This window comes from Enhydra lutris, unplaced genomic scaffold, assembly GCF_002288905.1.
Source record: "Enhydra lutris kenyoni isolate GAN:26980312 unplaced genomic scaffold, ASM228890v2 scaffoldscaffold14, whole genome shotgun sequence".
Lineage (NCBI taxonomy): Eukaryota > Metazoa > Chordata > Mammalia > Carnivora > Mustelidae > Enhydra > Enhydra lutris.
In genome coordinates, this window is record NW_019154098.1 from 42772474 (window position 1) to 42787249 (window position 14776).

Below are 14776 nucleotides of genomic sequence, written 5' to 3' on the forward strand. Positions count from 1 at the left end.
GTCACCTCTCTTCAGCCCCTTCTCTGTGGGTCCGTGCCAGAGAAGGGAAATGAAGCGGTACGGGGCTCTCCTCCCTCGTCCTCCAGAGAGAGGGTGACAGGAGGCAGGAAAAGGCAGCTTTCGGGGCAGCAGATGCGGCTAACACAAGCCCTGGCCCCACAAGGTGGCTGCGGCCCCCTCCGAGAGGCCAAAGACTCCGCGCGCGCCCTACGGATCCGTTTTTCTGGCAAAGCCGGGGTCCCAACTCCAGCCTGCCTCTTGCTCCATCCTGAGTCCCGACAGCTCGCCAGCGCTCTGCGGGGAAGCGCGATTAAGTGGCGCTGCGTGTATTTTTCCAGCTTCTTGAACCCACCTAGTGAAAATAAAAGCAAAATGAAGGAGCCCGGGATGGAACGGTCGTTATTTTTCAAAAGGGGGAGAGGGGTCACATGAGTAACCGTTTTGGCGAAGCGGCGGCGCGTCCGTTTGCTGCAGATCCGCCCCCTCCTGGCGGGGGCGCTGACGTCACGGAAAAGCCCCGGCGCGGGCCCGCGGGCGCGCTATAAAGCGCGGGGCCGCGGCGGCTGCGGGCGGCGGCACGGACAGCGGGCACGGCGCAAGCACCCGGCGCTCGGCGGCCCGGCATCGCAGCGCGCACGCACGCAGCCACCGCGGACTCGCGGGCGCCCACCCTGCAGAGCCAAGTAAGCGGGCGGTTTGGGGAGGGAGGGTCCTCCCGACGCCGGGGGCAGTGGGCGTTCCCCGCCAGCAGAACTTTCTAAGTTGTCGAAAGAGCTCCTGTAACTTGTGGTCTGCGCTGTGGTCTTCTGGCTGGGGGGCGGGGGCCAGAGTTTAAGGTGCAAAGGATGCCAATTGTCATCAGGTTCCGTAGTTCAGGTCAGTAGGAGGGTCACCTCCTCCTGCGGACTGTGCGGTCAGAGGGCAGCCCTCACGGATACGTCATGCTTTTTGTTGTTTGAGTGCCTGCCGGCCAACTGAGGCACGGCTTAATGAGATCCAGAAACCGGCTGGTCATTACCGTTAGTGGCCGGCATGCTGGGGTGTGGTGTGGGTGTGAGTCTGGGGAGGGGAGTCTGCGTTTCTCACTCTCACGAATGATCTCCCTTGTTAGAAATGAGAAGGCTTCTACTTTATCTTGTAGCCGCAGAGTACAAACCTCCGTGCAGGGGGATGGAGGCTTGCAAAAGGGAAAGTTGTGGGAAAGTTGTTAATGCCTTTGAGGAGGGTCTTTGGCTTTCTGATTTTCCTCAGGAAGGTGGGAATCTGAGTTGAATTGAAGAACTCTTAGAGGGGATGTGGTTTAATGAGAGTGAAGCATTTTCTCTGCCAGTTTGATAGGTCAGAACTGTGAGCCGGTCATTTCCCTGCAGGAACAACAGGGCTTGGGGTTGGGATTTTTGAAACATGATGTCTGTGGGCAAGAGGGCAGAACTGAGGCATAAACAGGAATTCTTTTTTGCCCCCAAATAATAGCTTATTCAGGCAGCTGGAGAGCATCAGGGTGACTTTACTAAACATGGAAGTTCCAATAAGTGCTTGTCCAGGGCAGCCAGAGGGAGTGATGTCATTGCCACGTGTTTCCCATCCAGGCACTAAAGCCCACTGGATGCTGGTGCAATTAAGAGCCATGTTTAGACAAGAGCAGCTAACCTGGCCAGCTGGTCCCCAGCTCCATTAACTTGTTGCTTTTCAAGCCATCTCCGGAGGCTGCTGGTTCTTCGGGCTGCCTCTGTATCAGTGCTGAGTGGGCTTCCTGAAGGCTTCCTTGAAGATGGAGGAAGCCAGAGGGCAGTGGATGATGTTTATGGTACTTTTTTCTTTTTGCCAATGACAGTCTGCCTTGGAACTGGCTACTAGCTGAAAGCCTCTTGGATTTGGGGATGGTTTCGTTGGGGTTCCTGTATCAGGGTTACTTGGGTCTCACCCCATCTACTGAGATATCGCTGATGGCTGACTGTGTGGATGAGCCCCCCCACCCCGAGCTCTCGCTCCCGCTTACTAATGCTTACCTCTTGGCTGCTTTGCTCTCCAGGACCCAACCATGACTCTGAATAATGTCACCATGCGCCAAGGCACTGTGGGCATGCAGCCGCAGCAGCAACGCTGGAGCATCCCGGCGGACGGCAGGCATCTGATGGTCCAGAAAGAGCCCCACCAGTACAGCCAGCGCAGCCATCACTCTGCTGCCCCCGAGGACCACTGCCGCCGGAGCTGGTCCTCTGACTCCACAGACTCAGTCATCTCCTCCGAATCGGGGAACACCTACTACCGGGTGGTACTCATAGGGGAGCAGGGGGTGGGCAAGTCCACTCTGGCCAACATCTTTGCAGGTATACATGACAGCATGGACAGCGACTGCGAGGTGCTGGGAGGTAGGTGGCGCAGCCCCAGCAGGCTTCTGTCCATCAGCAGTGGTCCAGTCCCAAAGAGTAAGGGGGTGGGTCCAAAGAGCGTGAGGGTGTGTCGTTCATCTGCAGAGTTGGGAATGGCAATTATGCGTCCTTGGCACTGGCTTGGGAAGCTGAGGGCCCAGCAAAACCCTGGCATGGATCCTCAGGAGGAGAAAAAGAAAGTGCTTGGTGATGGAACCTGGGCCAGAAAGGGAATTTCTTAGATTCCAGCCCTGCAGGGACTTGGGGGGTAGACTGATAAAGAGGCAGAGTCAGAGGGTCAGGCTCCCACCTCTGGCTTTTGCCAACTCTGAGCTGGACTTTACAAGAGCTCAGTGTAAGCACAGCTTTTTTTCACGGTTGTACCTAAAACCAAACTGATTTGAAAAACTATTAGGGTGGATTCACCAGCTTCCACAATTATTAGAGTCTTTTGAGCATATAGTTTATATTTTGAAATAGTCCAATATTTTAAAAACGTTAAGTATAACAATGGTGATACATATGTTTGTAGAGTCTTACAGGTTTTCAAGATAATTTTCCATGTACAATGTCACTTAAAATATTTACTGTTTAAGACTCGCCTATTTCCAAAAATGGATTTGAAGTGATGTAGTTACAAAGATGCACATGTTCCTCAAATACATGTAAAGCCTGGTACTGTATTCTGGAACATGATATGAGGATCCTAATTGATCATCAATGGTATTCATACAGCGGTTTTCGGCCAAAGCTTCCGTCTTAGTATACATGACTAGGGGAGCTGCAGGTCCTTATCTGCAGCTATACACATAAGGGAAGAACCTTCCAGTGCTTGCCCGATGGCATGGTCTGTCTGTATTCCCACTTGCAACCCACAGCTGAATCACAGACTCCCAGGGTAAGGAGCTGCCTTAGTGATGAGCTGGTTCTGCCCTCTGCTTGACACACCGGAGTCCTGCTCCTTCCTCCCTCCTGTCAGCCCTTTCCAGCTGACCATTTCTTCTTGATTGTCTCCAGGGCCAGGGAGTTGACTGCCTCACATGGCAGCTTCTGAACTGATGGTAAATGATGACTCACTGATAGGACATTGATTTCTCTCCTCACTCTGGACTCTCCGGGACCATAGCTAAATGAGAGTCAAGGAGAAATAGGGTCCATATCGGAAGGCTGATTTTCTTTCTCTGTACAGGCTGGTGGGTGACTGTCAGTATAGGAGAAGGGGAGGGAGGATGGATATCTAGAATGCACATTTGCAACAGAAGAGGTGCTTTTTGGGTACCTTATGTCTGCTACTGTTTATTTGGGTACTTACAAAATTCCTGTACTCATAGGGGTAAACTGAGTCCCAGGGATACCAAGTGGCTTACCTAGAATCAGTGGGGTAGCTGGAATTAGAGCTCAGGACTTTATCTTAGTTTGGTGGTGGTCTTCTACTGCCATTGACAGGGAACCTGCTATGTGCCAGACACTCTACTGAGTACTTCTGCTTAGTTTTTACTGATAACACAAAGATTGAACCAATTTTGTATTAATATCCCTATATTACAAGCAAAAAAAATGGAGGCTTATGACATCACGTAACTTCCCCAGGGTGATAGAACCAGCCCATGGTATGGCTGGGAGTCAGACCTGGTGTGTGCATTCACTGTGCCCAGTGGCTCCTGGGTTTAGTGTCCACATGCTGTTAGTATCAGGCACAAGCCTGGCTCTGTGTGAGGCTCTGGGGTTCCCAGTGATGCTTAGGAGGCAGTATCCCCTCTCATGAAGCAGTGAAGGGTCAGTGGCTGTAATTCAGAGCAGGGTGAAATTGATGAATACCTTAAGAAGTAACAGTAAAGTGTTTGGGGAAATTGATAGAAGGAAGAGATCAATCAGGAGTTTTGTTTGTCTCTTGAAGGAGGTCTTGAAAAAGTTAGTGGGTGGCAGACTTTCAGAAATGTTGGTCCATTAGAGTGGAGTGGTTCTTAACTGGAGAGTGGTATCCCCGTTGGCACTGAGTGTTGAGAAGACTGACTCATACCTGGAATTTGGGAAGGCAGCCTTAATATTTGGGAGGGCTCTTCGTTTAATGTGGGGAGGGAGACGGAGAATCCTTTCCTTATCTCCTCAAACAGAGAATCTTCTGCAAGAAGCTTCTCCGTTGACCAATCCTTTCTGATGTGTCCTTTTTGAGTAATTTTTATTTTGAGTTATTTAATTTTAATTTTGAGTAATTTATACTGTCTAGGATTACATCTCTTATCTGTAGGTAGCTGTTGGGATCACTAGTGGCTTCATGTTTCCAAAGAAGAAGGTTTTCCAAGGCATGCCCCCACATTGTTCTTTTTTCAACATTAACCATAAAAAAAATTCCTCTTTACAATATATTCTCATCAGAATTTCTTCAAATAAAGATGGATGTTGTTACAGCTATATTGCAATAATCTTATGACTCTCTCTACACATTTAATGCCATTCATTTATTCATCCCTTCATTCATTCCTGAATAGTTACTGGATATATACCATGGAATTTGGTGAGTCACAACGGGGATGTGAAAAGAGGCCTAGGGCTTCTCCTTGGAGATGCCTACAGTATGTGCCATAGAGATAGATCCACCCCAACTGTACATCAAGATCGGGTGTGATGAGTGTCTTGAAAGAGGTACGAGGACAGTGCTGTGAGAAATCAGAGGAGAACAGGTTACTTCTGGCTGTAGAAATCAGGAAGGGGTTCATGGAAGAGGTGGTCTCTGAGCTGGACCCTAAGGACGGCTGGGGTTTGGAAGCCCTAAGGTGGGTGGGAAGGGACAGCACCTGTACACAGAGAGTCTGGAGGGAGCGCTGGACTCTGCTCTGTCAGTGTGGGTTCAGAGCCCCGCTTTGACCCAGATGTAGCTGAGCGCTCTTGCACAAGGGACTGACCCTCCTCAGACTTCCGCATTAGTGAAACAGGGACAATCCCTGCTTCACAGGACGTCAGAGGAATCAAGGAGAGAACATATACTAAGCCTGTGGCCCTGTGCCGGGCATGTAAGAAGTATGGGTTGAACGTTAGAGCCGATTCTGAATCTACCATTTCCTTTCCCTGGACTTAATCTTTCCAAACCGGCACTTCGGTTGCTTGTAGCCCCATCCACTCTCCTCCTCGTCTTGGCCAGGGCCCCGTGAGATGCCGCAGGAGGCGAGGACGGTGTTCCTAGAGCAGGTGTTCCTTCAGGACTCCTTGGCGTCTCCTGGACTAGGAAAGCTGAGAGCATTTGAGAGTTTTGGGGGAGAGGGATGTTGGAACCTCAGAGCTTTCAAGATCCTGCAGGAGCCCATTCCAGCGTGAGAGAGAACACCCCTGCAGGTTCCACACAGCGTTTGAACCAATCTTGGACTGAAGGTGGAGGTCAATGGGGGTCAAATGAAAGACAGGTTAAGGTGTGCTAATCAAGGGAGGATAGCGACGGTCACTCAGTCATTGAAGCTCTGTCCCACCCCCTCAGGATGATCTCTCCTGTTACACACAGTGTGCAGGTGCACCCCCAGATGTCATCGAGAGCACCGGAGAAATGAGGTCTTCCTCAGACCCAGGATACTGAAAAGCTCTACAGGCCAATCATCCTCAACCCTTTCCCCACACATCTCAACCCAGGGCAAATTGCAGTGGACTCTTCTAGGAATCGTACCCTTTTATTTCCCCTCTCCCCACCTGATTAGCCCTTGAGAAGGTTAAAAGTGAGTGACAAGGGGAGGAAGAGAAACTAGAGCTTCTAGGGTGTAGGCAGGGCCCTTTCCTGGTTAGCAGAGGGCCAGGAAGCAGGATGCTTTGAGTGTCTGAAGAATCTGTATGGGGGGCGGAGCCAGAGGCACTATATAAACCTGGGTGTGGGGCCTACCCAGGGAAGCAGGGTGGAGATCTATTGTCTCAGACTGGTGGGTTTGCTGCACAGTGATTTTCAGGCAGGGGTGGGTCCAGGAATCTTCCAGAGCAGCAAAGCAGTTAGGCATCTACTTTTTAAGGTGTAATCCGTAATCCACTTTTTCTTTAGGCTGATGTTCTGATATCTCTCAAACCAAGGGAAAGTTTGGGTTTGCTTTTCCCCTAGCTATTACAATGTAGTATGCGTCTCTTTGAACTGCGGGGGGCCCAGGTGAGTCCCTTGTACCTGCTTTTGGGTGGGAGGTGGTAGGCTGAGGACAGAGAAAAGTGCTGTTTTGGATTTCCTGGGCACAGGGAAGACTGAGAGAAAAGATAAGTCCAAGGTAGCAAGGAGCAGTCAGCCGGCCCCCCTCTCTGCTGCTCAGGCTCTGACGGGTTCCATTTGGCTGTATAAATACGCCTGTTGAGTCATGAGGCCCTGCACCGCAGGAAGCCAGATTGTGCATCCCACTGTGATCCCACTGTGGATGGCAGACAGGATGGGCTTAACAGACTGAATCCCCCAGTGGGTCACCATTACCATTGATTAGAATGATACCTTGTGGAGGCAAGGAGACTGACAGACAGAGCCATCCCATCCCTCATTAACTTTCTTCTCATTTGTCTGTTTTCCTTCCTTTCCCTCCCCTGTTTTCCATTTCCTAGATGAAGAAACATTTAAACCAGGAGCTTTACTTTTAATAAGACCCTTACTCCTATAAAACAAGAAATGCTCCAGTTTCTCCACTGTGGTGCTTTTAAGCTAGGTTTTAGCTATAGTAGGAAACGCCAAGTATGGCAAGAACCACCTTCCTCCATGGGAACAAGTGATGGCAACAGCTAATATTTATTGCCTTTCTACTTTGGGCCCAGGCTTAATTAACAGAGGTAATTGTCATGCCAGCTTAAGGCATGAATATGGTTATTAATCCCATTTCACAGATGAAGAAACTGAGACCCAGAACACTTAAATGTTCCAGAGCCACATATTTAAAAAGGGATGGCATCCAGATTCTAATCAGGTTTTCTTGTGCTTATATCCCCAGTGCTATAGTTCTCATTCATCCATTCACTCCATGAGGATTTGCCTACCCGAAGTGCTGAGCACTGCCCTGGGGGTGGGGGGTGGGTGTAGCAGTAAACAGCACAGATGCAGATCTCTGCCTTCACATTCTGGGGGAGAGAGGAGATAATAAAATAAGTTAAACAGATTGCATGTTAGGTACCTATAAGTATGATAAAGAAAAATCGAAAGGGAGTAAGAAATATTGGTAGGGGAGATGTATTGTAATTTTAAGTAGATGGTGAGGGAGCACTTCTCCTGGAAGGAGGTATGGGCTCAAGACTTTTGGATATTCCAGGGAACAGATTTCAGGCAAAAGGAACAGCAAGAAAAAAGGTAAAAAAAAAAAAAAAATCAGGTGCCTGGGTAGCTTAGTGGGTTAAAGCCTCTGCTTTCGGCTCAGGTCATGGTCTCAGGTCCTGGGATGGAGCCCCATTATCCCTGCTGAGCAGAGAGCCTGCTTCCTCCTCTCTCTCTGCCTGCCTCTGCCTGCTTGTGATCTCTCTCTCTGTCAAATAAATAAATAAAATCTTTAAAAAAAATCATTATGAAAATCATGATTTTCAAATGATGAAATTCAAAACAGGAGACCTCACTGTGAAAATAGAGTGGGGATGGGCTCGCTTGTTTGTATGCAATTGATGGGAATCTCCCTTGCAAAATCCTGGGTAACTCAGCCAGCCCTACCCACCCCCCAACTGATTTCTGTGGGCTGGAGCTGTTCTTGCCCTTCGGACCACTCACCCTTCACCTATACTCAGTCTGTGCTCAAGTGCAGGGAGGAAAGTTTCCATTACCACGTGGAGCTGGAGGCTACACTTAGGCTGTACTTACAGTGGAAAAATAAGACTGTTTATTACTACGGAACTGTGTTTTTTTTTTTTTTTTTAAGGGAGAAAACCTTAGCCAAGACAGGGATAGACTCAAGGTTTTTTTCTTGCGTGTCTCAAAACAGGAAAAATGTCTCTGAGCCCAAAGCTCCTGAAATTGCCAGTGAATGTCCAGTAGTCACACCCCACTGAAAGGTACAGTGGATTTCCATATAAGGCTTATGAATGAGGCTTATGGTTCCACTGGGTGGTTAGTGTTTTCTCATGGCATCATTGAATCCGAGTCAAAAGCTCTCAGTGAGTTTATCCTTGAAAATGGTTTTCCTATAACAAAAGTCTAGGAATGGTGAAAATGAAAGCCTTTCACTTCAAGTGGCTCAGTGAGACACATTCAGAAGACATAGGTGTTCTGCTCAGGAAGTACTGGAGGAGCGTACATAGAACGTTGTCGAAGGTGATTTAAAAATACTAATTTGCCTTTGTGAGTATCTGCATATTTGCATAATTAATTGCATATTTAGTAGGCTTAGTTTGTAGCATAATTTTCTAATGATGCTCATGTAAATGTGTTGCTTATTTTTCTGACTCCAATATCCCTGTTCTTTCTTTTCCAGAAGATACCTATGAGCGAACGCTGATTGTTGATGGGGAAAGCGCGACCATTATACTCCTTGACATGTGGGAAAATAAGGTATGCAGAGCCCGTAGCTCTCTGTAAATTCCTTCAGGGCTTGCCTTCCAACAGGCTGGTGCAAGGGTGACCTTGTCCTTTTTGGTGTTCTAGGTGAGGTGGGCTCATTTTCTTGATTAGCTTTTTTTTCTTTCCCCTGAAGTAGGAGATTGTTCTCAAGAAGAGGTCATTCGTGAATGAGCTCTGAATAATAAGCAAGTCGCAGTGATTTGCCCTTCAATTAAAAAAAAAGACAAAAACTTACATCCGCTTTAGGGAAAGTGCCAACAAGGATGGAGAATCATTGAAAGCTATATAGAACTAGATTATATGAAGTTGACCTTCCTTTTTTTTTTTTAAGATTTTATTTATTTGACAGAGATCACAAGTAGAGAGGCAGAGAGAGAGAAGGGGAAGCAGGCTCCCCGCTGAGCAGAGAGCCCCATGTGGGGCTCGATCCCAGGACCCTAAGATCATGACCTGAGCCAAAGGCAGAGGCTCAACCCATTGAGCCACCCAGGTGCCCCTAAAGTTGACCTTCTTCTTCTTCTTTTTTTTTTTTTTTAAGTTGACCTTCTTAATACTAGTCTTCAGCATTTGGTTTTTAAAGATTGGGGGCTTCTGAGCCTCTGTGCTAGACCTTCTATTGATTGAGGACCCTCCTCTTCTCACAGAAGGATTCGAAATTTCGTCAGTTGGGAAAGGCAAAAGGGAGTTGTTAGAAGTCAGAGAGGGCTTGTTTTTGGTCGATTAGATAGAGATTGGAAATGTGGTTTGGCAGAGTCACTGTATAATTTATCAACTCCAGCTGTAGGAGGAATCGGACAGTGAACACTTTTGGATACACATAGAGCTTCTTTGCGAAGGACATTTCATCTCCAACAGCCTCCACTCCCCCGCGCCCCAAGCTCAGGGAGTTTCTTTTCGTTTTATCAGGGGGAGAACGAATGGCTCCAGGACCACTGCATGCAAGTTGGGGACGCCTACCTGATCGTCTACTCCATCACAGACCGAGCCAGCTTTGAGAAGGCATCCGAGCTGCGAATCCAGCTCCGCAGGGCCCGGCAGACTGAGGACATTCCTATCATTTTGGTGGGCAACAAAAGTGACCTGGTGCGGTGCCGGGAAGTGTCTGTGTCAGGTGAGGGGTAGTGAGCACCACAGAGACCTCTCTGGGTCCCCTGCTTGTCCTTCACCTGGGCGCTCTTTTCTTCTTCTTTCCTGAAGCTGGAACCAGGGACTCCCTGAAATGCTCCGTGGAGTTTTGTGTAGACGACTCCCAGCATTCCCAGCAGATCTTCCCTGTGCTGACGCTCCCTTGTCCGTCTGGGCTGCTCGCTGGATTCCCGTTTCCCCTCCCTGGCATTCCCTTGGCAAAAAGATCATGCTCAGAGATCTGCTGGCACTCTCCAACCTTTACTCCTTGTCCTTTTCTTTAGGGAACTCTTAGGAGTTCAGGGAAATAAAAGTAGTTAGTGTCTTTATGTAAGAAAGATGGGAACTCTGATGTGGGGGAATGGTGGGAGTTTCATTGAGAATAAGAATTCTACTCTGGCTGCCTCTGGTTCCTGGAGACCCCAGGAAGAGCCTCCTGCCCCTACCTCTTGCTTCCTAAGTTTCAGCGAAGGCATCAATCTGATGGTGTCACATAGACATTTTCATGCTTCTGGGATATCGCCTATTTGCTGGGTGGGCCCCCAAGTACTTTCAGGGTCCTTGAGATTTTATTGGCCTCATACAGATTTGGTTCTTGGTACAACAGTAAAAAATAAAACACTGTATTGCCAGGCCCCACTCAGGAGGAAAGCAACGTGATGCAGACCTAATGTATACAACTAGCTTGGGCATGTCTTACTCATAGGAGACGACTGTCTATGCTGATCATCTTTTTCTAACCAAACTTGGATACATGGTCAGTGAACACAAGGGAATGTTTGACATAGAGGCTGCCCCAGGAGAGCTGTTTATACAGTTTGCTCTAACTGTACATCTGTGAAATCACCAACAGTGTTTCAAAATATCTCATTAGAGGTTTAACATTGTTTTTTAAGGGAGCAAAGTGAAATAGTGGGATTCTTTGTCAATTCTGGGAAACCGAGTCAGTAGAAAGTGTTAAGAATCTGAGTGTGAGGATGAAGCAGGCCTGGATTCACCTCTGCTGCTTACAGGCTGTGTGAACTTCCCCACTTTTTTTTTTTTTAAAGATTTATTTATTTGAGAGGGAGCACAAGCAGGCGGGTACAGCAGCAGCAGAGGGAGAGGGAGAAGCAGGCTCCCTGGTCCAGATGCGGGGCTTTATCCCAGAACCCCGGGGTCATGACCTGAGCCAAAGGCAGACACTTAACCAACTGAGCCACCCAGGCGCCCCACTCTCTCACATTTTTAAAAGATCACTCCCACCTCAGTGTCTTTTTCTCTCTGGGAGGGAGAATGTATTTTTCAAGTAACATCGTAAGTGCAATAAATGAGGTTCTGGTTTTCACCGTTAGAGTTAGCATTACTGTATCTGATGGAATTGGACCTCCACACAGGGCCTTTGTGGTGGACCAGCCCTAACGCCCCCCCTCTCCTGCTTGCGGGAAACTTCCTGTGACCCTGCCTCGCTCTTTGCCCCAGGAGGACGTGTGTCACCATCACATGTCCGACTGGCCTATAGCTGCCTGGCGACAGCTTCAGGTCAGGGGTCCTCCAGCGTGGCCGTGCACCCCAGAGCTCCTCTGACTCTCTTCTCCCCTCCTTTCCTCACCAGAAGGGAGAGCGTGTGCTGTGGTGTTCGACTGCAAGTTCATCGAGACCTCAGCAGCCGTCCAGCACAATGTGAAGGAGCTGTTTGAGGGGATCGTGCGGCAGGTACGCCTTCGGAGGGACAGCAAGGAGAAGAACGAGAGGCGGCTGGCTTACCAGAAAAGGAGGGAGAGCATCCCCAGGAAAGCCCGGCGCTTCTGGGGCAAGATCGTGGCCAAAAACAACAAGAATATGGCTTTCAAGCTCAAGTCCAAATCCTGCCATGACCTCTCTGTGCTCTAGGCCCCCAGAGTCACCCCAGATGTTCCCCTGATGGACATCGTAGAGCACCATTGGGACTGATAATCTATATTAGATTGCATCTTCAGTGTTATTAGATACAGCTTCCCCCATTGTAGCTGGGAATTAACTGGTTGGCCTCAAGAGCAACATAATGCATGGGAAACAGAAGGTCTTTGTAAAACCAGTATTTATTTACAGGAAAAGCCTGACCTTGCTACTTGAACACCCAAGACTTAGAGGATGTGTTTGGGGTTCACATGTGTTTCCTTTCTCCTCTGGATAGTAGAGAATTGAAGCTCAGAACAAGAACTTTTCATTATTAAAATTCTATCCTGTGTTCCGATACATGAATTTGAGGCCAGTGGGCCATAGACAAAATACTGGATAGTGGTCAAAGGATTTATCCAAAGGAGGGAGGATTTCTTTCTCTGTACCTTCTATTTGTGGAGCTAGGATTGTAGAACCGGGCTCAACATAATCGTGACTGTCATTGCTCCATCAAGCTGTGAAAAGAAATGATGGACCTTGCTGGAAACTAAAGCTTAGCCAACAGTTTTTGTTTCCTACCCACAGTTGGGGATCCAGAAATTTGTACAATTGGGAACCGATACAGGTACCATGTAGGGGATCAAAAATCATATCTTTGCTTCTGTGTCTTACAGTTTTTTGTTTAGAGGAAAATTATTTAAATCAAATTCTACTTGGTCAAACTACCTTTTATGTTTCATTGTTTTTAAAGCCTTGGGCCATGATGAATATATTCTAAAAGTCGGAGTTTTTGATAACTTCGAGTGCAGAATGCCAAATTTTGAAATATAATTGAAGGTCTGAATTTTTATAAAACACAAAACGTGAAACTTCCAGTACTTTGGGTTGACCCTGGTGTCCCACAGCTCTGCTCTATTTATTGTTATTTTGCAAAATAATAACCATTTTGACATTTGATAAAGCATATTTATGAACATATTTCTTAATAGGAAAAATGTCCATTTTATTACCATTTTCTATCTTTTTCAGAATAATCAAGTTTTTACCAATATGTCTTATAATGAAAGAAATAAAATCTTTGGGAAAAAAAGACATTCTTAAATGTTTCTCCTCCCCAGATAAGACGATTATGATTCCTTCCATTTGCTTTTAGCACAAGCACATTCTACAGAAACATACCTGTTACTTTATATCTTCTTTTCATTGGTGGTAGTCCCATTGTTATTTGTTTCAAAGACTATCTCTGACATCTGTCCTTTGGAACCATGATTCACAATAATGCAGTTATTTTTGGCTAATACATTTAGAATATTTGGGGTCCTCTAAATGCTAAGTTACAATAAAAGCCAGATTGATATTTTACTTTGGCAAATTTCTGACCTAACAGATGGCCCTTTGCTCCATGAAGGCTCATGGTCCTAAGCTTGACTAAAGCATTAGAGGAAATTATAAAGATTGGGGGGGGGAGGAAACTGGTGATTTTCAGCCTGAGATCTATCTAGCCAGGCAAGGCTGTAACCAAATTCTCATTGACATCTAACCAGTGGCGGCGTGTGACCCGTTGCTGGAGTGGAACGACCCGATGTCTCCCTTTCACATCGGTGGCCCCTGCGTGTACCCTCCGTGGCCTCCCCTCTGTTTCTGAGTTTGTAATCAGACACACACTAATAGTGACAGCCATGGGACCTTGAATATTGCCTAAAGCAACAGCCTTACAACTCAGTTCTGCTGGCTCGTTCTCCTGGCTTGCTCTCCTCCTTTTTCCGAATTGAGGGCCAGGTACCCGTCTCTGTGCACTCTCCCTCTTTGAATCGCTCGAGGAAGCAGTACAGGGAGAGGATAAGCGAGAACAGTCAGGTGTCACAGGCAGCATCACTGCCATTTAACATCCTTGTGTCTTTGGAGCAAAGGCGAAACCTTTATGACCATCATTTTCCTCATCTGCAAAATGGGGTTGTTACTAATAGCTACCTTGTAAGATTGTGAGGTGAACATCTTTTAATCTGCCGAACGTGAAGAGCTCAAGAGACATCTGTTTTGTCATAGGTCTTCCATTCTGCATAAGTCACTTTTATATGTCTGCCTTCCCCCAAATGGAAGGGAATCATTCCCTTAATCATTCCCTTAAAATCCCTTACTTTTCCCTTTATCCCTCTACTCTTCAATGCAGTCCCTTGTGTATATTGGGCTTTTATCGGTTTCTTCTTGAATAGACTTTCCCAACAGCCCCATGAAGTTGACAGGCCATTTTAAAACAAACAAGTTCGGGGGGATAGGTGGCTTGTTCCAGTTCAGATGTGTCTGGGCTTGGAGTAGGGTCCAGATGTGATTCGGAGTCCTTCACATCTTTCAGTATCCCAAACTGTTTCCCATGGACACAGCTCTTTTCATCTACTGGAACCACCACCACCACCACCACCACCACCACCACACACACACACACACACACACACACAGATCACACACACTCCACAAAATGCCATAGCCCCACCATACACCATGCACCACACACATAGCACACATCCCAGACCCCACCCCGCCCCCACCACAGCCCACATGTACCACATACCACACACACTCCTCCACACGGCACACACATAAACATGCACATGAAGCAAACACAGCACATGTATCCCACACCACACACCGAATCCCACATATATACCACCACACACACACATACCCCCTAAATACACACATTCTTTATTGACGCTGTTGTCCTCCTACATTCAACCATCCTACTCACTTGTTTTGGACCCTCCCAGCCAAATGGTCAACAGCTGCTGAGACTCTCAAGCTCAAGGGCCTGTGGAGGATTGTCGCACGGGGGCTCCCTCAGTCTGAGCCCGCGGCAGGACAATCTGGGGTGTATTCCAGTCTGAGAGGCTTTCTGGGGAAGAGCTGCGGCTCTTGAGTCAGATGGGTTTCACTCTGGTTTCGT

General features: G+C 47.6%; 1 protein-coding gene across 1 annotated transcript; it reads left to right on the forward strand.

The window, feature by feature from the left end:
- Positions 1-811: 811 nt before the first annotated feature.
- On the forward strand, positions 812-12924 carry LOC111146669 (GTP binding protein overexpressed in skeletal muscle). The gene is made up of 5 exons (XM_022502317.1): positions 812-876; positions 2033-2372; positions 8765-8841; positions 9757-9961; positions 11570-12924. The coding sequence occupies exons 2-5, from the start codon at positions 2042-2044 to the stop codon at positions 11845-11847; spliced, it is 891 nt and encodes a 296-aa protein (XP_022358025.1). The 5' UTR covers positions 812-876; positions 2033-2041; the 3' UTR covers positions 11848-12924.
- Positions 12925-14776: the final 1852 nt, after the last annotated feature.